The sequence below is a fragment of the Andrena cerasifolii genome, chromosome 8, assembly GCF_050908995.1.
Source record: "Andrena cerasifolii isolate SP2316 chromosome 8, iyAndCera1_principal, whole genome shotgun sequence".
Lineage (NCBI taxonomy): Eukaryota > Metazoa > Arthropoda > Insecta > Hymenoptera > Andrenidae > Andrena > Andrena cerasifolii.
In genome coordinates this window covers 10805500-10829909 of record NC_135125.1, presented here as the reverse complement: position 1 = coordinate 10829909, position 24410 = coordinate 10805500, and the positions used below count along the sequence as shown (strand labels likewise).

The 24410-nt window shown below is 48.7% G+C and overlaps 3 protein-coding genes across 4 annotated transcripts; all 3 read right to left on the bottom strand.

Annotated features, from left to right (window-relative positions):
* Positions 1–946: 946 nt before the first annotated feature.
* Positions 947–7068, bottom strand: LOC143372006 (sperm flagellar protein 2). The gene is given in 6 exon segments (XM_076817781.1): positions 947–1241; positions 1313–1577; positions 1648–2616; positions 2697–4274; positions 5096–5384; positions 5709–7068. Coding segments are annotated over 6 exon segments (4755 nt in total). The 3' UTR covers position 947.
* A 214-nt stretch (positions 7069–7282) lies between these two features.
* Positions 7283–9134, bottom strand: LOC143372002 (sperm flagellar protein 2). Its single transcript, XM_076817774.1, has one exon. It carries the CDS (start codon positions 7902–7904, stop codon positions 7284–7286), a length of 621 nt encoding a protein of 206 aa, XP_076673889.1. The 5' UTR covers positions 7905–9134; the 3' UTR covers position 7283.
* Positions 9135–12970: 3836 nt separating this feature from the next.
* On the bottom strand, positions 12971–24356 carry Bsk (mitogen-activated protein kinase dJNK). Of its 2 annotated transcripts, none has more exons than XM_076817758.1 (8): positions 24217–24356; positions 22228–22357; positions 21951–22148; positions 21693–21827; positions 21461–21590; positions 21198–21356; positions 20949–21073; positions 12971–20681 (listed from the first exon to the last, which is right to left on the bottom strand). In XM_076817758.1, exons 1-8 carry the CDS (start codon positions 24354–24356, stop codon positions 20508–20510), a joined length of 1191 nt encoding a protein of 396 aa, XP_076673873.1. In that variant the 3' UTR covers positions 12971–20507. The 2 variants fall into 2 exon arrangements, with proteins under 2 accessions (XP_076673873.1, XP_076673874.1); XM_076817759.1 differs by having other exon boundaries at positions 12971–20660.
* Positions 24357–24410: the final 54 nt, after the last annotated feature.

Here is a 24410-nt window from a genome sequence, read left to right as displayed (position 1 = left end):
GAAGCGTTATTTCTTCGATTCGTCAGATCTCCAAGTAGTGGCGGATTTAACGAGCGGCGGTGGACGAGCAATTGCCGCCAAGGCCCACCACCCAAGCCCCTATCTTCAAAAGAAAATTATGATTTCGTTCGAACGCTATTTTTGTTTTTATATACTACTACATTTTGCCAGCTTTAGAAGATGTGTTTTAGAAAGGCCCCTCGGAGCGTTTGCCACCTGGGCCTCTTTCCTTAAATCCGCCACTGCTCCCAGAGGATCCGCTGCAGCGTAGCCTTAGGTGTTTCCTTCACGTCGGGTAATAATCAAAAGATGCCGATGCGCAATGAATATTTTCATAGGTGAATTGTTTCGGTTAAGAATTTTATTTGCCGGTTCGGTTGATCCTCCGACTAAATTCTCGTCCCTTGGAACGTCTCGCACTCCGTTGACTTTCCATCGCGTTTGTTCCGAGCGTCAAGCGACGCGCGCGTAATCGACAAGGACGACATAGCGAGCGAGATAAAGTGCGTAGAAGTAAGGAGACCATAAGTATTTATATGACGGTAATCGATAGTCTGGTACACACGCGCGAGAACGTAAACGCCGTGCGCGATGTACACGCGATTATTATAATCCGTCGCTTGCGTCGAGGCATTAAGCTATTCGCGAACGAGAAGCGTGCACGGGGATCGTTCCTTCGACGCCGACTGTTTGATATCCGAGGAGGGAAACGCGTGGAACGGAGAGCGAAGGGAAAATAGCACGCTAAAGAGAAAATACATCCTCGTGCGCGTAGAACAGGGACATCTCCTCAACTCGCCTGCAATATTTCGCAGGTTACACTCGTGATGTACGAAAACAATAAATTCTGTTAAAGCTTATCCTCTTAACCGCGCGCGTCTTCGTTCTTTACCTTCGTCCGCTCACCTAGGATTTTTGTCTTTTAATATTAGCGGATGCGTTTTCCGTTAATGGCGCCCAGCTGTACGTTCCTCCAGTTTGCTTCCCTCCTCCCTCGCCCGCAGGATATCCCGAACCATGCTCCCCATGCTTTTAGACGTGAATTTGCTAACACTGCCCAACAATTTCGTGATAAAATCGTGGTTCAGAAGTCGATGAGCTAGCACGACGTTTTCCTCTTTGATAAAATGATTGCTCCTCAGCTCCTCGTACACCGCAGCTAAGGCGTCGCGAAGGTTGCTGCACGGTCCGAAAAGGTCCGGTTTCAAGGCGTGCCACGGCAGTGATGCGGCCAGCACCGTCTGAAATAACATCGCGCAAAATGACAGAAAGGAGCGATACCTCGAGCTCGAAATCCGGAGAACATTCTTACGAGACAAGCCTCGAGCGGCAGCCAATAGATGACTAGCTCTTGATCCGCTGATCTGTCTTTGCAGGCTGTATCCAGCTCCAGCAAGGAGCTGGACAGGGAAACTCCCTCGTATTCTATCTCCTCGCTGTTCGAGGCGATCGTCCCGGCGGTTTCGTCAAACTCTTCCGGATACATCGTTCGTTGGATGGCTTTGTCGACTTTAGCCATCAGATAGCGCATGATGCCCAACGACACCTGAAACGCACCATCGTATTAGCTTGCATTCCTGTCCTACAGGACCAGCCGAGCTTCTCGATCGTACCTCAAGATTTTCGTACCGCTCATCTCTGTTCGACAATCTCATCTCTCGGGCCAGGCGTCTCTGCTGGTACAGCTCCTCGACGTACCTTTCACCTTCCAGCAAGTCCGAGCACACTCTGTTTCCTAGCGCGAGCGCCAGCGCTTTCGCGAACCCATCGCGAGGGTTCTCGCTCTTGCAGAAAGCTAACAGCATCGCGGTGTAGTTGACCGTGTTCCGACCAGTGGCGTAGATGCGACAGAGCAGCTCCTTCGCTAATATCATCCGGAGGGTTTCCTCGGGATTCTCCCAGAACGCCTGCATCTTGAAGATCGTGCTTCCCTCCTCACGATCGTCCCCGTTGCAGCACAAGTGGTACAGCTCTTCTTCGTACAGCTCCTCGATGTTCCTCTGGAAATCGGTGCGCAGCAGCTGGTAGACGTCGACGATCGGTCCCGTGGCGTCGAGGAACCACAGCGATGTCCTGTGGAATTGAGCGCAGCTCACGACCTCGTTCAGACCCGGGTCCTGGATCCGAAAGCGGTCCCTCGCGATCAGGATCTCCTGGTGACTGGGCATCGGCAGCTCCAACGCGTAGAAGATGAACTCCCGCCAGTCGACGTAGTCCGCCGATTTGAACAGCTCACCGACGAGGCTCGCGATGTCCCTGGATCGAAGCTGGTACCAGCAGCAGGGCAGCGCCAACGGCTCTCCCTCCTCCATGCCGTGGCTGACCAGATCCTGGAGGATGTAGACGAGCGACAGCTCGGCCATGCTTCCGTGCGGCGCGACTCGTTTCAGCACTTCCATCAGCAGAGAGAGCTGAGCTATTCGGAATCGAGAGGCGGACAGGGCCTCCCTCGTCACCGGCGGCACGTCCAAGGCCATCTCCGTCAGGTACACGTTCGATCGAACCACGAAACGATCGTTGTCCAGCAGCATCTCCTCCTCCAGAGGCCTAGCTTCCTCGATCGCGAAGCAGAACACGTTAGCCATTTCCTTAACGCTCTTCATCTCCCGCCAGTACCTGCGCTGTCCAACGTGACAATGAAACCGGCAACACGGCTAGACTAGGGAGCGAAGATCGCGAGAGTAATAGAGATTCACCTGTCCAGGACGGAGTCGTGAATTCCATGGTAGATCTTCTGCATCGTTGCCAGCAGAAAGCCGACGTCCGATCGCGCCGCGGCGGTCACCGCCTCGAGCCTCAGACGAATCCGCTCGATCTCGTACGCGACAGCGTATCGCCACTCCAGCACCAAGTCCCGACCCCTCGACGCGACTTTTACCGCGTCAGGATCGCTGGATTCCACCGGAAGAGCTTTCGACACTGCAGCCTCTTCTCTTCTGATAACGTCGTTGGCATTCGCGTGGAGACCGTCCACGACGCTTCTCCCGTAACGAACATTCTCCACGATAGTTTTGAACATGGATATCTCATCGGGATCGCGGAAAGCTTTGTTTCTGTCGGTCAGCAAATGGCTAATCTCCTTGTGAAGAACGGCGAGATCGGCAGCGGCGGGAGGGGTAGCGGCAGGAATCGTCTTCGACGATCCGCCCTTTCCCATGGACCCTTCCTTCGTCTCCTTACGATCGGTCACCTGTTGGATCGGCTCAGCGAAATCCTCGACACCGTCCATCTTCATTCTGTTAAGAACAAGCTTGCCGACGCGGGACTCTTGCGGGGGTTTCTTCAGCATCGCCAGGTAGTAATCCTGGAGCAATTGCATCGTGTAGCTGCACCGATCTATCTCGACCTGGGTAATTCCAACGTAGACGTTGAAGAGGGCCACGGCCTCGTAGGCGGTCCACTGGTCGCTGATGAGTCGTTTTCGCTCCTCCTCCGCCTCGTGCCTCCTTTCGTCGCAAACCTGCCACAGTCGAGCCTGAAGATCGGCCACCCGGCGGTGCAGCTCGCACTTCACGTCCACATCAATTCGCGCGTCGTCGTCGATGGCGTTGTAGGCTTTGTGAAAGCTGTGCACCAAATCCTGCTGCTTGTGCGGCCTATTCACGAAGTCCGCGGCAGCCTTCGTGACGAACTCTTTGTACGGAATGATGTCGGACGCGTGCATCCTCTTCAAGAACAGCAGTTCCTTCATGCTCTCTATGTACGTCGTCTCAATGCCCTCCGCGAGGTGCGCCAGATATTCCACGAACGCGGGAGGTACGGGTAAGTCGACCCATTCCCAGCCGTGCTCGCCCGGCCTGGCTGTTTCTAGGTCCAGCTCTACCGTCTGGATGTCACAGTCCACGAAGTCTGCTTCCTCTTCTCTCTCTGCCAGGTCGTCCTCGAGGAGGTTCTCGTCGATAGGCTCCACCAGCAGGCGGCGAACAACCGGCGACTTGGAAGCGACGCTACGCCCTTTCTCTGGTTCGCAGCTCGCCAGAACGTCCCCGAACAACTCTGCGGAGGGCATCCTTTGCGGTGGATCGCCTACCACGAGCCTCGCTAGTCTTTTCAGCGCAGTCAAGTCCAAGTTGTAGTAGTAGAAGAGGTACGCGATCATCTGAGAAGCGTAGAACTTGTCGATCGACGGCATGTGCGGCTTTATCGGCTCGTACCATCGGTCCTCTATCTCCAAGTTCTTCGGCTTCTGCGAGACTCTAACGAATAGCGTGGCGAACGTGGCCCCCGGATTGTCCTCCGGCCGTTTCATCGGATTCGGCACTAGCCTCGACTGCCTGCAACGTCAACGCGAGTGTGCTCGTTACGAGCCTCTAAGATTGATTTAAGGGGTCATTCCGGTTAGCGAGCTGATAAATTCAGCAATTTTCGAGAATTTATTGCGACGAAAGTAATTATAGTAATGGACTAAAACTTTTTTCTATTTATTAAACTACATTTCTACAGTAAATAAGAAATATAAAAGTAATACAATTATTGCTTTTAAAATGCTTTTGAAAGCGGTCTTGATGACGTGTTTAAAAATTCATGCCTCGCTCGTGAAGGCGATTTCAGCTGTTAGACTTATCTGAACCCAAAAGTCCAAAGGGATTCTTGATCGGTATGACTGTCGCTATCGCTCGGACTATAATCAGTGATTTATCTTGAAAATTAGCAAAATGGCGGACAAATTGCAAAATAAATGTTTTTCGGCTTTCTTCTTTGCTATTTTCAATTTTAAAAGTAGGTTAGACTCAATGAAAATACTTGGTCGTAGTCCCTGCGAGAGTCATAGGTGTGCGGAATAAGCAGTCAAATTTATAAAGCAATCGACTCGATAGATTTTGAGATTTTACCTTCACGATGTGGACACATGACGTTTCGAGAAAAACGCGTTCAAAGTTTTCATCTACAGAGGCCGAGCCTCTGCGTTCCCTACAAAACGTCTCTGTAGGAGCTAAAATAATCGGTATTTTTCCATGAAAATTTAACAGTACATTCTTGAGGATATGTACTTTCGAAAAATGTTTTTTTTTTTAAAAAATCAATTTTTTCAACTCATCTAACCGGAATGACCCGTTAACATAGACATGGACGCAAATAGTTTGTTTCCAATTGCCTGTACAAGGTGGCCGGGTCCACCACCTCTTCGTAAACGATTCTCGGTGTGACGGACACGACGTCCTCGATGGGGATGTCCTCGAATTCGACAGAATCGGGATCGGGTGGTAGGTTGAAACCCGTCAGGGCTGCCTCCAGCAGAGACATCTGCTCGTACGTATTTGGGTATTCCACCAGAGCCCAGCCGGCAGCGTTGGTCAGGCTCTTCAAGTACTCCAGCAACACCTTGGTCGCGAGATCGTTGCTGATAGGTTCGCCCAGCGTGAGAAACTCGTAAGCCCACTTACCTACGTACGTACGCGCATTAATTACATCTGGCGGAGCGTCTAGAAGCTGCTTCAACGTGTAGGCGAGATGGCTTTGGGTAGAGGGAAGAAAATACATTGAAGGATACCTTCAGGGTTGGGAAGGGATGGAGAACACTAACTACAAAGTTGAACTTCGTTTCAAAGTCACGCTCAAGACGATAGAACTTCGATATTATATATAAGATTGTACCTTGAAACTCGAAAGCTGAAACCCGTGGGGTTTCTTGCGCCTCCTAGGTACCTACCCCTCGCCTCTCAGGCTACATACACCTATATCGAACGATGGAAGAAAGAAGGATCTACCAATGTACGCGGTATCGGTCAACAGGGGATCCAAATCGTCGAAGAGTATGTTTCTCGGAGTCTGCGTTTGCTTCTCAAGCGGTGTCACCTGTTCTCCGGCTTTCTCACCCGAGCCCAGGGATTTCTTCTTCTCCTTCCTCTTCTCCTCGCGACCGTTCGCCAGCGTGGACGACTTGCTCGGTCGCGATGGAACCTCGTTGACCTGGGAACGCTCGCTGGACCATCTGGATTTTAAACAGGAGATCCGATGTCTGCCGGTTTGAAGTTGCTGCACGATTTTCTCGGTGGCAGCCACCACGTTCAAGTCGATGTACTCTGCTTCCTTCATCTCGTTCTTGTACTGTTCCAGGCAGTAGTTGATCGCGTCCTCCATTCGCACCAATCGAACGTTGCTCTTCTCGAGCAACGCACGAATCGTCTCGTGCACCGCGGGATCGCTGATGCCAAGGATGATAGCCGAGTTGGCGAATTTCGGTAGGGAAGCTCGCACTCGATCCGTCGGATCGCTGCGGAAATAATTGAGCAGGCGATGCAGGACGTAGCCGACCACCACTCGGCCCAGCTCGAACGTTTCCCTCGAGTCCTCCGCGAGCAATGGTAAGAATTCCTTCCAAGTTGAATTCCCCTCGTGATAATCCTCGAACAGCGCGTCCTGCAACGCCTCCGCCTGCTGGAGCTTTATCCGAGTCACCTCCGTCCATATCTGCTCCTTGTCCTCTCCCTCCATGTTGCCCGCTACCTCGCGCGCTATCTCGTCGTCGAAGATCGGCTGACACCTGACGAACAGCGTCTGCCACTCGCGCAATATCCCCGGCGGAACGTGTCCGTCGTTCGCCCGTTTGCAGGCCACGATCTTCAGCGCGATGTTCACTATGTCCTCGGCGGCCTCGCGGCAAATCCTCCGATGCTTCTCCCGTAGCTTTCGCACCTTTCGTTCGCAAAGCCTGTGCATAAGTTCGCACATCCTTCGGCACTCCAGTTCCATGTCCCTGTCCATCGTGCAGTCCCTGTCTTTCTCACGCTCGACCGACGCGCGATGCTCCATCTCGTTCGCCTCGAACGTCATGTCCTCGAGGATCTTCTGGTTCTCGGCCATGATGTTCTTCTGATCGCGAACCTCGCACAGCTTGGTTACGATCTGCTTCTCGTATTTGGACTGCTCCAGGACTCGGCTGGCGATCGCCTCGTCGAAAGCTCTCTCCTGTTTCTCCTCTATTCTTTCCCACAGCTCGGACAGCAGTGACTTCTGCATCTTGGATTTCAGAGCGTTCACGGTGGTGGCGCGCTTGCTACGAGACTTGAGCCACGCGACGTACGCCTTGGCCATCTCTGGGTCCTCCACGATCTTAGGCGATTTCATCTCGAACGTCTGTTCCTCGTCGAGCTCCGAGCGTTCTTCGCACTCCTTCGAGCATCTCGAATGGACTTGATGCTTGCGAGCGAATCGGTCCAGCTCCTGGCTCTCTCGGGCCTTCTTCGCGTCCGCTGGTATCGGCTTCTGCGAGGGGGGCAACGCGGAGACTCGATCGTTATACGGAAACTCGATGGAAACGCCCGGTTGGCGTTCGAGTTACGCTACCTCCTAGGTACCTCGTCGGCTCCGCAATCTTTGACGTGCTCCAGCACGCCGAACGGTCTCCAATCCTCCAGCTTCTCCCTGCCCTGTTTCAGTTTTCGCAGCAGCGTCGGGGATCTGGAACGATGCCAGTCGACGGTGTCCTTCCCCTCGTAGAGCTTCCTCGACAAAGGATTCTCCGGAGGCTGGTGCGGCGGCGGCGGTTCCTCGCAGACTATGGTCACGTCGAACTTTTTCGAGGAAGGGACAAACTTCTCCCTTTCCTTTTGCAGCGTGATGAAGTGCAGCCTGTCCTTTGTCTCCAGGCACAGGTAGACTTTGTAGAACAGTCGCAGGGACGTGGTACCCTTGCCGCAGGAAATCTCCTCGATGCTCTCATCGTCGCAGCGCACGCCCAGGAACCGTAGCCAGACCCCCAGGTGCTTGAGGTTCAGCCTGCACAGCGCGGGATCCTGCGTGTCGAGGATCGTGTCCAGCTGATCGCGGTTTATTATGTCGTAGCTGAACAGAATCTGCGCTAGAAGGCGGCCGTCTTTGGTGTAATAGCCAAACGCTTTGGGCGCGAGGTCCATCATGATCCCTAGCCTAGCTTGTATCCAATTTTTTAGAATTTCGCCCATCCTCGATTACTTCCCTTCGATAAGTTACTACGAAATATACGATTTTCCTTTTTACAAACTCTAGCCACGTGGGTACTTATTTGCTGCCCAAATTTTTCGAATATCCGCCGCTTCGTTTTCGCTACCGAGACATTATAGACGAAATTCGCTTGAAGATGGCCAATGGTGATTCGATTTCGCGACTCCTCGTCCACCGAGGCTCGTTTGTTCGCGATATCAGTGAAGGAACGATATCATTTATAGTCCAGTGGAATTGGACGGAATTCTGCCTAATCTACGGAATAATTCCCACCAAGCTAAATTTTGGTATGGGCCGTTATTTGGTCGGCTCCTCGAAGTGACAGAAAATAGAACCTAAATATATGCTATATGACAATAAATGTTTAGTGGCTATTTCAGCTTCAAAAGCATCGTCTTAAAGTTGCAAATAAGAGGCGCAGGCCTTTCAAGAGGCGTTCGAAAATTCTGCGTCTCTTCGTTAAACAGTCACTATCTCGAAACATCTGCGCCACTTCTCGCTCTTTAATTTGCTCTCCGGAGACGTTACTTAGTGCCACCTCTTTCGACGGCATGTTCTCCTGTTACAAAGCCCAATTTTATGCATTCTGAAAATTTTCGCCAGATTTTGGCCAATATATTAGGAGAACATGAAGCGAAAAGAGGTATTCTGAATTTCAGCTGCGAAGGCATCCTCGATTCTCTCTCCGGAGACATTACTTTGTGCCACCTCTTTCGACATCATGTTCTCCTAGTACATAGCCCAATTTTGTGCATTCTGAAAATTTTCGCCAGATTTTGGCCCAGGTATCAGGAGAACATGAAGCGAAAAGAGGTATTCTGAATTTCAGCTTCGAAGGCATCGCCTTAAAGTAGCAAACAAGAGCTACGCCTTTCATGGGCCTTTAAACAGTTCTCGGTTAATGTGATGCTTTTGAAAGACTCGAAGCTTGTAATTTCTATGGTATTCTTAAGGAAATACCATAGATATTTGAAATTTGGATAGGAATATGTAAAAGGTATTTCTGAATAATAATACAGTTTGTTTCAAGTTTCTTTCTATATATTTGCATAAAAGGCCTTTACAGTGTTACAATAAAGTATAAGGTATATAAAGTCACTATTTTCTTGTGATTACTATCAAGGTTTCCATCATTCCGTCGAAAGATTCCGAAGTTAAAACCTGTAAGAAGAAAAATATTTTTAGTAACTTGACTTGTCTATTATTGAAAATGGGAGAAACGTTACAACATTTTGTCACGTATGAAAATATATTAGTAAAGGGAATAATTTTATTATGCAACATGTTTATTGAAATTAGTCGTTTTAGATTTTATATGTTTCCGGTAAGATTTAATATTAATTCCTACCACTCGTAGCACTGTAATCTTATTTTAGAATCAGTCCGTAACGTTGGGTACGACACGAGCAGCGGCCAATTCAGCAACTACCTACTCTGAAATCTGTTGAAATGCTGTGCGTGTGCGTGCTTGTACATGTGTGACATGTTTAGAGTTTAGAGTGTGCCGATGCGATGTAACTAATCTCACATACTGTAACTAGAGCGATTATTAATCGTGTATATTTCTGCTTTACAGGTAAGGCATTTTTACATAAAAGACGTTAAACCGGCTGCATTTTCGACTGTGTTCATTGATATGAAATTTGCACAAGATACTGCTTCAGCCGAATTACCCAGTTACACTTGTAACATTTCATTGTATTGCATTTCACTTATTTGAATAAATTGCAGCTAAGTGGTAAAAGAGTTTTTTTATTTAACGAGCACTACTTACTCCTTCCTATTCCAAATCACATATAAAAGACACGCTAAAAAGAACACCTAAAAAGATCCTTCCATGCAGAGTGGTTTTAAAAATCTTCGCATTAAAGCACTACTTTAAATATGCCATTCAGTACTCTCAAACTCTATCGACTTTCGTTCAAAGCTTCTACTTCTCTTCAGAGACATTACTTTGCGCTACCTCTTTCCACGTCATGTTATCCTGTTACGAAGCCTGATTTTAGAGATATCTGAAAAATTTCGCCAGATTTTGGCCCAAGTATCAGGAGAACATGAAGCGAAAAGAGGTATTCTGAATTTCAGCTGCGAAGGCATCTTCGATTCTCTCTCCGGAGACATTACTTAGTGCCACCTCTTCTGACATCATGTTCTCCTGTTACAAAGCCCAATTTTGTGCATTCTGAAAATTTTTGCCAGATTTTGGCCCAGGTATCAGGAGAACATGAAGCGAAAAGAGGTATTCTGAATTTCAGCTGCGAAGGCATCTTCGATTCTCTCTCCGGAGACATTACTTAGTGCCACCTCTTCTGACATCATGTTCTCCTGTTACAAAGCCCAATTTTGTGCATTCTGAAAATTTTTGCCAGATTTTGGCCCAGGTATCAGGAGAACATGAAGCGAAAAGAGGTATTCTGAATTTCAGCTGCGAAGGCATCTTCGATTCTCTCTCCGGAGACATTACTTAGTGCCACCTCTTCTGACATCATGTTCTCCTGTTACAAAGCCCAATTTTGTGCATTCTGAAAATTTTTGCCAGATTTTGGCCCAGGTATCAGGAGAACATGAAGCGAAAAGAGGTATTCTGAATTTCAGCTGCGAAGGCATCTTCGATTCTCTCTCCGGAGACATTACTTAGTGCCACCTCTTCTGACATCATGTTCTCCTGTTACAAAGCCCAATTTTGTGCATTCTGAAAATTTTTGCCAGATTTTGGCCCAGGTATCAGGAGAACATGAAGCGAAAAGAGGTATTCTGAATTTCAGCTGCGAAGGCATCTTCGATTCTCTCTCCGGAGACATTACTTAGTGCCACCTCTTCTGACATCATGTTCTCCTGTTACAAAGCCCAATTTTGTGCATTCTGAAAATTTTTGCCAGATTTTGGCCCAGGTATCAGGAGAACATGAAGCGAAAAGAGGTATTCTGAATTTCAGCTGCGAAGGCATCTTCGATTCTCTCTCCGGAGACATTACTTAGTGCCACCTCTTCTGACATCATGTTCTCCTGTTACAAAGCCCAATTTTGTGCATTCTGAAAATTTTTGCCAGATTTTGGCCCAGGTATCAGGAGAACATGAAGCGAAAAGAGGTATTCTGAATTTCAGCTGCGAAGGCATCTTCGATTCTCTCTCCGGAGACATTACTTAGTGCCACCTCTTCTGACATCATGTTCTCCTGTTACAAAGCCCAATTTTGTGCATTCTGAAAATTTTTGCCAGATTTTGGCCCAGGTATCAGGAGAACATGAAGCGAAAAGAGGTATTCTGAATTTCAGCTGCGAAGGCATCTTCGATTCTCTCTCCGGAGACATTACTTAGTGCCACCTCTTCTGACATCATGTTCTCCTGTTACAAAGCCCAATTTTGTGCATTCTGAAAATTTTTGCCAGATTTTGGCCCAGGTATCAGGAGAACATGAAGCGAAAAGAGGTATTCTGAATTTCAGCTGCGAAGGCATCTTCGATTCTCTCTCCGGAGACATTACTTAGTGCCACCTCTTCTGACATCATGTTCTCCTGTTACAAAGCCCAATTTTGTGCATTCTGAAAATTTTTGCCAGATTTTGGCCCAGGTATCAGGAGAACATGAAGCGAAAAGAGGTATTCTGAATTTCAGCTGCGAAGGCATCTTCGATTCTCTCTCCGGAGACATTACTTAGTGCCACCTCTTCTGACATCATGTTCTCCTGTTACAAAGCCCAATTTTGTGCATTCTGAAAATTTTTGCCAGATTTTGGCCCAGGTATCAGGAGAAAATGAAGCGAAAAGAGGTATTCTGAATTTCAGCTGCGAAGGCATCCTCGATTCTCTCTCCGGAGACATTACTTAGTGCCACCTCTTCTGACATCATGTTCTCCTGTTACAAAGCCCAATTTTGTGCATTCTGAAAATTTTTGCCAGATTTTGGCCCAGGTATCAGGAGAACATGAAGCGAAAAGAGGTATTCTGAATTTCAGCTGCGAAGGCATCCTCGATTCTCTCTCCGGAGACATTACTTAGTGCCACCTCTTCTGACATCATGTTCTCCTGTTACAAAGCCCAATTTTGTGCATTCTGAAAATTTTTGCCAGATTTTGGCCCAGGTATCAGGAGAACATGAAGCGAAAAGAGGTATTCTGAATTTCAGCTGCGAAGGCATCTTCGATTCTCTCTCCGGAGACATTACTTAGTGCCACCTCTTCTGACATCATGTTCTCCTGTTACAAAGCCCAATTTTGTGCATTCTGAAAATTTTTGCCAGATTTTGGCCCAGGTATCAGGAGAACATGAAGCGAAAAGAGGTATTCTGAATTTCAGCTGCGAAGGCATCCTCGATTCTCTCTCCGGAGACATTACTTAGTGCCACCTCTTCTGACATCATGTTCTCCTGTTACAAAGCCCAATTTTGTGCATTCTGAAAATTTTTGCCAGATTTTGGCCCAGGTATCAGGAGAACATGAAGCGAAAAGAGGTATTCTGAATTTCAGCTGCGAAGGCATCCTCGATTCTCTCTCCGAAGAACTCTGATTTGGGAATGTAGTCACGATTTTTCGTTTTTCGTTCTTATATGAGCAGATTTTGGCCTGCGAGAGGTCTCATTCGAAAGAAGAAGATTCAATGCGGAGCGCTCTGCTCACCGTTTGAGTCACAAAACTCTTTTAGTGACCTAAAAATGCTTGGATTCTGCGGGTATATTTTGTCGACTTTTGCTTTACTTTGGACACTGATATTATTACATATCAACACAATCTCGTTGAACCATGAGCAGAGCGCTCCGCATTGAACCTTCCTCTTTCGAATGAGACCTCGCCCAGCCCCAAATCTGCTCATATAAGGACGAAAAACGAAAAATCCCGAACCCATGTTTCGGGCCAGATTGTGTCGGTATACAGCGCGCTGCATTACCCGTATCTACCCCCTTAAACCGACCAAATAAAGCCCCATACCAAAATTAAGCTTGCTGGGATTTATTCCGACGACAGATCCTAATATCACTGCACTATTAACGAATTCTAACGATCTCCCAATGGTGCTAAATGGTGAAGCTTGAGAATTAAAAGTCCGGCATGTAAAAAGTGTGTACTCTTTATTCCCTTTATACTCCCACTGCACATACACGACGTTACAGGCCTATAGGTACAAGACGGGTAAAGAAAACGGTGGTTTCTCAGCTTTTCTTTTATTCACTTTAAACCAACAGCATCGCTTGAGCATTGGTTCGGTTTTGCCAATAAATAACGATAGGATGATCGTTTACGCCTAGAAACGTGGCTTCGAAGTTCGGACAGGTGCCGGATAATTCGCGCGACGACGTCTCTTTCGGAAACGGTAAGTAATAAGTGTGTCGGGTAGGGGGGGGGGGGGGTAGTCGGAGGGGTGTGGTTTCGCCGTTCGCTAGTGTCGGGGAATAAAAAGGGGATTGCTATGAAAAGAAGAAAGTCGGGCCGGGATGGAGTGGCTGCGTACGAGGAAGCCTCGACGCGCATCGGTGTACATACTCGTAGAGGGCTAGAAAGTCGACGACCTGTCGCGAGGATACGGCACGGGAACGATTCGACGACTCGAAGGATCCATTTCGCCGTTCGTTTGTGTCGCGTTGTCGACACGCCGGAAAGAGTACGTACTCGGCGAATCGTTGCCCGTCGTGTTCCCTGGACGTTCGCGAACCGCCTCGAGAATTTAGGAACCCCTTGTGTCAGTCCAGACCCAATCGCAAGATCCAGCCGTCCCATGCGTCCGCGGTAATCGGGGCGAATGGTCGGTTCGCTGCTCGCCAACGTTCCGCCAGCTCGTAGCGATATATTCCTCGCGTGTTTCTCACCCGCGTTTCACAATAAACGTACGGCAATAATCGTAATGATCGTAATAATCGCAATGATCGTAATAATAGTAATAATAATAAGAAGAAGAGCAAGAAGAAGAAGGTGAAGAAACTGCAATGACAATAATGATAATAATAATAGGAATAATAGAAATCACCGCCAGTGAGTGATCGCTACCGTGATCCTCGCCGCAACTAACATATTTATAATATTTATACGATGGCGTGGCGCGTACCGTTGCGATAATATAATTACATTACGTTCGTGCTCTCGTTATCCACGCAACTGACTCTCGTTCGCGACAATCGTCGTCAGCATCAGCATCGGCATCGCGGAGAAACAGTGTGCGCGGGATTCGTCGGTCTTGCTGCTTGCCCGTTACCGTTTACGATCACCGTTAATCGTCACCGTTGCTGTTTAATCGTATGTACAGAAGAGGTATATACTCGATAATATTAATGCAGTAATTATTTATAGTAATTTACGTGTACGCTTCACGTGACTACAATGGGCACGGTATTTCTGCAGTATTCGTGTGAATAGATTTCGCAAACCATTCCTTTCCTCTCGACTCGCCGTTCCGTCGCTTTCGCACCCCTGTCGATGATTATCCCCCCCTATTCTCTGTTACGCGCTCGCGCCTCCTGGCGTTCTCGCATTCTGTCTCCGACACTGAGATTCACGCGTCTCTGGGTCGCCCGCGGGACAGATCGACGACAAAACGATCGTCTTCTACGTGTACAAAACGAATTCTTCGGGTTCACACCCGCGACCCGCCGCGCCGATCGCGTTCCGTTCGATCGTCAAACATTTAGGTTCGTGGGTACCCGGGATGTCTCGCGGAGGTGGAAAAGGTTTTATTGCTCCAATGGCCGATCCCTTCTTTCTTCGAGATGGACGATAGACTCCGGCCAACATGGTCGGTGGATGCGCGTTGCGCAGCGGGATCAGGAATAAGACGAATCGGAACGTATCGGCGGCGATCGATGGCTCTCTCGTCCACTAATTCCCTGTTCGACGTGAGAAACAAAAGGATCGTCGTTCGAGCAAAAGCTCTTTCTCTACTGTTTGTTAGTCACTAGGTACGGTCCACGTGTCTCGTTTCGAGGCGCCGGGCATCTCTACCGCTACCATATCTAACACGAAGGAACGGGCTCGAAAACTCCACCTAAAAATCTATGCTCTAATGTTTTAATCTAAATCTACTATGCGTCGCGCGCGCATTTCTGTGTGTATGTGTATGTTGTGTGTCTTTACTGTCGATGGCTCTCCTATTATACCTCTCTTTCTCTCTCTCTCTCGCTCTCTCTCTTTCTCTCCCTTGTGTCTAGACGCACGTTCCCTTTTCCCTTTCGCTCAATTGCACCGACTTTACCAGCACGCGCACCTGAGTTTGTATACAAGTAGATATATGTTCCGTGTGTCTGCGTGCGTGTGTGTGTGCGTGCGCGCAGTACTCTCGATTCACGCGCGTATATTAGGCGCGCGTGTGTACACGCAATATTCTTCGTTCGTCTTCACACTCTCACGCTCGCTTTAATCGTTTCCCCCTCTTTCTCTCGCTTTCCCACCCTCTCCGCTCTCACCCGTTAAAGACTAAATTAAACTAAGACGTCGCTATACGCAAACTACCTCACCGCTAATATCTAGCAACGTGGACATTATTATTTTTCTTCATTTATTTATCTCTATCTTCCCCCGAGTCCCATCCCAGTCATCCCGATAATAGAGTCGTTCAAAATATTCCTCGCCTTTGTATTTGCCTGCGTTAGCGCGCTAAGAAAAAGATTATCGTTAGTTTCTCTCGTTAACCGATCCCTAGTTGCCGTTAACTATTCACTCGCCGTTGCGATCCTCGATCCACGATATCCTCGCGCGTCCCCAGGTATGTTAATAACTATCTGCGCTTCGTCTTTGCGCCTGCCACGCTGCTGGTGGAAACGCAACGTCGATCGCCAGGTTTCCGCGAGCAAGACGAGAGAGAAACAAAAAAGAAAAACAACGGACGGTCCAGCTGTCCGCGGTCACCGACGGGCCAGTGTTTTCCTTGAAACGCGCAATACGGACACGGGAAACGTCTCCGCGAGCAGCCGAAGGCTAACGACCAACCGATCGTTTGCTTCGAAGAGTCTCAAAGGCACGTCACATTGAAGGTACATACCCGGTTATCTTATGCTTCGTTTTCCCTTCACGACAGGCATGGACACGATTATTATTATTATCATCATTATCATCATCATCATCCTTACCATTATCATTATTATTATTATCGTTATCCCTATCTCTTATTATTTTCATCATTATTAATAGTATCAGTAGCGTCGTTAGCATTAATATTACCGACAATATTAATATTAGTATTAGAGTTAATTACCATTAATGTTATTATCGTTATCAGTATTATTACTATAATTATTATAAATAATATTATTATTACTAGTACTATTATCGTTATTATTATTATTATTATTATTATTATTATGACAATTCTCCCTCGTCGGCTGTTATGTCAGTTCGATTTTGTTCGTTCTTGTTGTCTTGTTACCGATATTGCGCGTTCAAAGGTGCGTTTCGCTGGATGAAATTCGCAAGGATCTCGTATACGACGGTCGCGTTCTGCAACCGTTACAGAGGAATATGTACGTCGGGATACACGGTTTGAATCTCGCTATTTAGTTCGACGCGGCTATTTCGTCCAAGGAGAGTGGTCTCTCTCTCCTCTCTCTCTCTCACTCTCTCTCTCGCTCTCACTCACTCTCTCTCTCTCTCTCTCTCTCTCTCTCTCTCTCTCTCTCTCTCTCCGCTCTCTTCTACGATTCTGCGACAATTACACTATCGTGCGTCCTCCCCTCGTTCGCTGTATCGTTATCGTTACGTCTATTGCTATTGCTATCGTTATTACCGTGATCGTTACCACGTTATTATCAGCGACGTCGGCTAGATTCGTCTTGGCTACGATGAAACAAGGAAACGCTACGCTATGTGCACATGTATCGGTGCGACGCGCCGGAACGTTCTCTCTATTCCGAGGAAAAACGGCTATCGTGACCGCGGGGCTCCACCCCGACGCAAACGGATCCGTGCAACCGAAACCTGGCAATCTCTATTCCCGCGCCGCTACAATGGTATTTCTACGCGTTACGACAAGTGTATCCGCTCCCCCCTCCTCGCGTCGAACGTATACCCAAAAATCTTTAGAAATTCCGACCGCGGTTCCGATAGCGGCCACGTATATATATATATATACATTTAATGCACGTGGCTGGCTGGTTCGTCGCTTTTCCGCGGCCTCCCGTAATCGGTTCGGCCGCGGTTCGTGCCTAATACGCGCGGCACAGAAAGCTCCCCGAGAAGAAGGAAAGCTCGCGAGCGGTTGCGGTTTCGATTTCGGTGTCGGTGCGTATCTCGAAAGCGCGGAGATACGTGCTGTGCCTGTGGCTCGAGGAGCTGGACGAAATTGCAAGGAATCACGGGTTCACCGAATTCTATCGGTGCGCTCGCTGTGCAAAGAAACAGGCTTTGCCGTACGCGTGGAAAAATAGTGACTTTGTTTTTTTGGATTTTCTTCTCTCTCTCTCTCACTCTCTCTCTCTCTCTCTCTCTCTTTTTCTCTCTCTTTTGGCTCGCACTTAACTACCCTACGGGAGCCGGTTTCACATTGGCCGACCGTTTCGGACTCGTGTAAAGATTGTCCGTTTCCTCGTAATTGACTCGCGGCCACTCTCGAACGTCAGGCATCCGCGGTCTACCGTGGTTCGTGGATAATCTCGGTGGAAGCAGCGCAGAGCGAAAGCTGAGAGCGTACGCGTGCGTACTCTATGTTCTACGATCTAGATCCTACGTTCTAAACGATAGCTGGGTAATAGCTGGATCGTCCGCTCGAGGCGACAAAAGCGACGAGAAAGGAAGAGGAAAGAAACATCGAATGAAAACAAAACGAGCGCGCACGAATTTTTAAAGATTTTTGGCGCGCCTCCACGTCCAACCGTTACGCGCAACCTTACGCGACTGACTCCCTCCCGCCTATCGTGCCCGAATATAACCGTATGCGATTTACAATTACGCGATTAGCAGTATCACCGTTGCTTTATTATAATTAGTGTTACAAAAGCTTGATTATTTGGATCGGACTGTAGCAATATATTCACATAACTATCGTCGTGGAAAATAAAAATTCAACGTTCACGTTACAATTGTTCACTGTCCTCTCGTGATCGTCGATAACTCGATTCGTAGTAAATCGTAATAAATATAATAATTTGTATAATAATAATAATAATAATAATAATAAACAGAATGGTAATAATAATAATAATAGTACCTACTAATAATAATAACTAATAATAATAATAATAATAATCTTAATCGTCTTTACCTCTGTGTAACAGTGATCGTCGTAGTTGTCCTGGTCACAGTCGTCGTCACAGTATTCCCTACGCGTCGTGGTGTAAACTGTAAATGAACGTATGCATCTCGGTCCCGTGTACTCTGTTCGGCTACTGTACAGATATTGCCACAAACGTGTCGCTTTGGAATAACCGGTATTCCGCTGGTTCGAGCTTAACACTAAAGAAACGTACACTCGTTCGGATATAGACGACGCTCGTGGTTCCTCTGCTAAACTTAAAAGTGTACAACGTCGAAGAGCGGAGCGCCGTCGAGCGACGATGTCGCGCGAGACCGCGAGGACTTGCTGCTCGAGCGACGAGCACGAAACGAAGGAACGCCGGCACGCCGCGCCGCGCCGGAACGAATCGTAGGTCGCAATCGTCCCGCCCGGCGGGCAAGGGGACAACACGCGATCGTCGCCGAAACCGTTCGGCAATCGCTAATTATTGCCGTTTAATCGTCCACAGCGAAATACCAAAATGATAATGAAAGACACGGAATAGCTGGCTATTCGCGCGTACACACACGTACACATACATGTATATTCTAGCTATCTCGTCGCCATCCCTCGCCGTGCAACGGCACGACGATCGCACGATTGCACAAAGAAAACCTAACAGTTACCTAACCAACTAACTAGCTAAAGACAATCGACAAGCATGACCCCGCGAGTCGCGTCGTCGTAATACCCGAGGATCAATCGCCGCGACATTGCACTCGTTTCACTCTTACTCTCACTCTCGCTCTCGCTATCCGCTCTCGAAGAAACGGATCCGACTGGAACCGACCGCGACTTCGTGCCCAACGACTTTGGGACTCGCACGCGCTCCACCGTCCTCGTCTCCTCCCGATTCCTGCACTCCTTCGCCCCGTATCTCCCGCGGCAATTAGTCCCGATCAGTTCCTCCCGCAAAGTCGGCGGTAGAAAATATCGCTGGCGTACGAGCGCGCGAAAACGATCAGACAAAAAAGCGCGCGCGTTCCGAGGTTGCGTATAAAAATACACGATGCTCTCGTTCGACGATTAAGCACGCGTCATCGTGGCGAAATTGAAATTCGGACTTGGTAAACGGGAACACCTGCTCGGGCCCTCCTGTTCGCGACACCCTGTATGTCGGACGCTTTCGGAAATTACATACGTACAAAACTGTCATCGGCGCGTCTCGCCGTTCGGAGGCGAGACTGTCCGCCCGTCTGTCGGTTCCGCTCCCGAGTTACGCGGAGCAAATAAGTCTATCGCGAAGCCTGCAATCTTCTCGCGCGTACATCCCTCCTCCCCTAACTCCTAATCGCGGATTTGTTCCCGAGTTTTTAAGAACGATAAGAAAAATAGACTGATTGGGCCGCGCGGCCGCTTAAAGTGCGCGCGAAGGACGATTCGAAGCTCGTGTATTGTACGCTGGCGGCAAAAGTATACGCGTCGCGAGGGAAGGGCGAGGCTGCTTTAATTCGGTGGCAGTAACGAAATGGTGCGCGGCGAGATACCTTCGGCAGTTTCTCGACGACCGGTCGTCATTTTGCTGGGACTGTTCGCTCCATGTGGCGGGAGAAGAGAGGCGGATAGAAGAGAAGTGAAGAGGAAAGAAAAGGAGAAGGAAGGGAAAGCGGCCGGAACGTTCTGGTTTCGCGTGGATCGCGTATACGCCGAGGCGGCTGGCGCTGGCTGGAAATAAGCGGGGGTCCGTCTCGATGGGACAGCGCGGTCGATCTTTTACCTTCTCCGAAGCTCGATCGGGGCAGGGGAAAACGTTCGTCGCGAACGTAACGAATGCGCGTTTCCCGTGCGGAGGAGATTCTCGGAAAGGGGGGCAAGAAGACGGAGCAAAAACAACGACGAACGTCGCGGTGTACCCAGCACGTGCGCGCTGGATCGCGACTATACTTTGGTTACTGGAATATGTATACTTATCGTGTGTTCTCGCAGACGCGCGCTCGTTATGCCTCGTACGCCGGTGCAAACGATCGCACATCTCGGAGCCAGAGGTCCTGCATCGACGTCGATTCCTCCTCCTCTTCGCGAGAAACCGACGCAGCAGTGTCTCCCCTCGCTCTCAATCACTCTCACTTTCACTCGGACGCTCGCACATTCGTACACTGGCAGACTTTCAACCCCCCTCTTGCATTCTATGCGCTCTCTCTCTCTCTCTCGCTCGCTCTCTCTCTCTCCCTCTCTATCTCTGTCAGTGTCCCGCCTGGCCCGTTTTCTTCCGCTTCTTCTTCGTCTCGAACGAAAACGGCGCAGCGCCTCGTTTAACGTACGTCTCTCTGCCATGGACGTGAATGGTTTCTATTCGTCGCTTCCTCCCTTCCTTTACACCCCCGCGATATTTATACGATAGATCAGACAGTCTAGGTGCGTCCTCGGCGAGAAAGCTGGCCAAGACTTGCCCCGTGTCTACCGAGAGCCGCCGCTCTCTGACGTTTGAGCCACCGTCGCGGGATTGTGGCTCGTCTCGTACTCCATCACCTCTTGGTAGATTAGCTCCTTCCACTGGTCTACCGTGTGCTCCCTCTCGTCCACGCTGTGGTCGTACGGGCCTGGCGCGGGCTGCAACAAACCCCCGCCGCTCTCCAATACACACCAATCAACCGAAACGAACCTTTCAACGCTCTCGCTCTTCCTCCCTCTCTCTCCCTCTCTCTCTCTCAATCTCTCCTTTCCTTGCCGATTTTCATTATCCTTTTGATCCAGCTCAAATCGTTCGAATAACGATGGCACAGAGGTACAAGGAGGGGCACGAAATGAGAGATAGAGAGAGAAAGAGAGAGAGAGAGGAAGAGCGAGTCGCGAATGGAGATGATAACAGGATCAACGTCCGGGATCGACGACACTTACGGCATTCACTTCGCCCTCGTCGTACCACACGTTTATGTAATTGTGCAGCAAAGCGTCGTCGACGGAGATGCGTCGCTCGGGGTCGATCACGAGCATGCGCGACAATAGATCCCTGGCTTGGCTAGCTGGAAAGCAGAATGGAAAAAACGCGGATAAAACGGCGGGACAGGAGACGCGGCCAGGCAAATGCGAGGGGAGATGCGTGGAAAATGCGTGGGTGCATCGATTTCGACGCGGTGACCCACTCACCTCTTAATCTATTGTGCTCCGACGAGTCCGAGGGAAACAGAACGTCCGGGAATAGCCTGTCGAACGGGTATCCCGGGTATCGCGGCCTGTTCTCCACGTAATTCCTCACCGTCAGCTGCAGCCGTTGCATGAACTCCTGTGCCGGCGTTCCCAATTGTTCTGCAAAAGCCAAGTCGCTTTATCCATCGCCCCTCTTAAGGATCAAAGGAACGAGAACGCGGAGACATCGGGGCTCTATAGCTCGGCGCTTCTGCGTCACGTACCGATTATTTTGTTCCACTGGTCGATGTGATCCGTGCCGGGGAACAGCACGCCGCCCCGAATCATCTCGCCCATGATACAGCCGACCGACCAAATGTCCACGTTCTCCTTGTACCCCATGCCCAGGATCACCTAAACGACAGAGTAGCAGGAACGTTCAGTGGTACGAGCTGTCTCTTCTTCTCGGCTGCCGTCGAGAGAGGGAGATACAGAGGAAACAGAGAGTTCGCTTACCTCCGGTGCTCGATAGTACCGCGTCACCACGTACGGCGTCATCATGAACGTCGTCCCAGCGGTCCTCGCCAGGCCGAAGTCGAGAATCTTCAACGTGCAGTCGGACTTCACCACGATATTGCTGGGCTTCAAATCCTACGGTCGACGAATAGGAAAAGCAACCGGGTTGAACAGCGAAGAATAAACAATCGACGTCGATTTTATCCGAACAGACTTGCCGGAAGATGGGAAACGATGCGGGCTAGCAAACGGACTCACCCTGTGAATGATCCCGGCCGAGTGTAAGTGCTTGATGCCGCATAGCATTTGGTAGAGAAGGTAGGACATGCGCTCGTGGTCCAGATCCATCTGGATCACCTGGCACAGGTTCGCGTCCATAAGCTCCATCACCAAGTACACGTCTTGAAACTCGTCCAGCGACCGTTGCGGCGTGAACGCGTTCAGAAGACCGATTATCTGCGAGACAGAGATAGGGGATGGTAGTTGAATCCGAGGAAAGGCAGGGGCGGACCGACGCGAGAGAAAGCAGACTCACGTTTTTGTGGTTGACCAGCTTCATGAGCTTGAACTCCCTGTAGGCCCTCTTCGCGTGCGTGACGTTTTGGAAAGGTCTGGAGAGCTTCTTGATCGCCACATTCTGCGCGGTGACCGTGTCGTACGCCGCGCTGCAACACATACACGCCATTCCAGATCGATCGAGCGAGTCGAGCAAGCCCTGGACAACTTCCAGTCTTCCGCGTTCTAATTGCGCTCCAATTACGTAAATGAACCCATCGAAAGAGTAGCCCGCTAGCGAGGCGTCTCCCCGTGCCGCCAACTTTCCGCGGCAACCTCCGTGTCGACGAGCAGCAACGCGGTGCCCCATGAATAATTCGCCACGCACACCGGATACTTTTTCCGACGGCGTTCGAGAAAAAAAAAGGTGGACCCGATCGGCGTTCCTTTTGTAATCACGAAACTTAAATTGCGTTCCTCGGGAGACTGAAAGATTCATGCGATGCTGCGAAGCGCAAATGTGTTTCGCAGTTCTTCGCAGCTTTTCGAATACCATCTGGGGTTCTATTATCGGTGCTTCTATCGAGCAACCGCCTTATATACCGTTGCCCGACTTTCAAAGTTAAACTCCGATACGGTGTTCTTTGTACCGGTCAAAGCTTCGAATCGTTATTGAAAATCGCTATCCGTTTTTCATTCGCTCCACCGACTGCGAGAACCGATCCTTTCGGTACGTGCGTCCGAAAGGGAGAGTTTTCGCGATAACAGAAGCGACTACTCGCTGGAAGAACAAAGAACGGAGGAGACGCTTAGCCGGCTGCTCTGTAATTGACTCGTACTACTGGCTACGGCGACAGCGACGCGGTGCGGCTGGTCGCGCTCCTCAAACCTTTTCCTTCGGTGCTTCCCAGGGGTGTGCGGGTACCCGAGATTTCGGGCTCCGGACGGGCCGGAAACTTTCGGGCGGGATCCCGATACTTTCGTATCGCTCCAGATCCTGAAACTCGATTGGGGCTACAAGTAGGACTGCCATGAGCGGGCAAATTGATTTCAGGTCGGCTCGGCAAAACTCGGACGCGATCGGCTCGAAAGCCAGCTATTAAGAGGAGACCGAGACGGAAAGGATTATGTATATCATTTATATCACTACCAGTGATAAGTTTTTACCTTTTTGTCTCCTGTTGAATCATAATTTGTACCTTATTATTCGTTTACATATGTATTTTCATTGCTACCGAATACATAATCAAATAAATACCATGTTCAAAACTTGGGAGGAAGACTATTTTTAGTTCGACAATATTGTAAAATCTTAATAAAATAATATTGTAAAATCTTAATAAAATAATATTTTAAAATAAAATAATATTTTAAAATAAAATAATATTTTTAAATAAAATAATATTTTAAAATAAAATAATATTTTAAAATAAAATAATATTTTAAAATAAAATAATATTTTAAAATAAAATAATATTTTAAAATAAAATAATATTTTAAAATAAAATAATATTTTAAAATAAAATAATATTTTAAAATAAAATAAAATTTTATTAAGTGTATTATTTTATACGTCTTATTTAAGTACATATATGTACATATCCAGTATTCTCAGACTAATTACTAGCACTGAAAATACATATATATGTAAATGAATAATAAGATACAAATTATGATTCAACAGGAGACAGAAAGGTAAAAATTTATCACTGGTATTGATATAAATAATACAGAATTCTTTCCGTCTCGGTCTCCTGTTAATAGCTGGCTTTCGAGCCGATCGCGTCCGAGTTTTGCCGAGCCGACTTGAATTCAAATTGTCGCTCATGGTGGTCACATGCTTTTAACCCGAATCGAGTCCCGGGATCCCGAAAACTTCGAGATCTCGAGCAATACGAAAGCATCGGGACCCCGCCCGATCCCGCCCGAAATTTTCTGATCCTCACACTCCTAGTGCTTTCGCGTTAGTTTGCTACGCACCGTAGGAAGAAGGCAAGGAGATGGATAGAATGCAATAGACTTGGCTTACCAAACGATTCCCTGCGCACCAGAGCCGATCGGCTTCAGGTTCTGGTAGCGCTTGAGGATGGTGAACCTGGTGTCCCCGACTTCGACCGTGTAAAACATGGCTGACAGCCGGGTTGTCATATCAGGCCCCAGGTAAGGCATGCGCCTCGGTGCTCGTCTCTCCTGCTGCACCTGTACCTGCACCTCCCCGCCGCT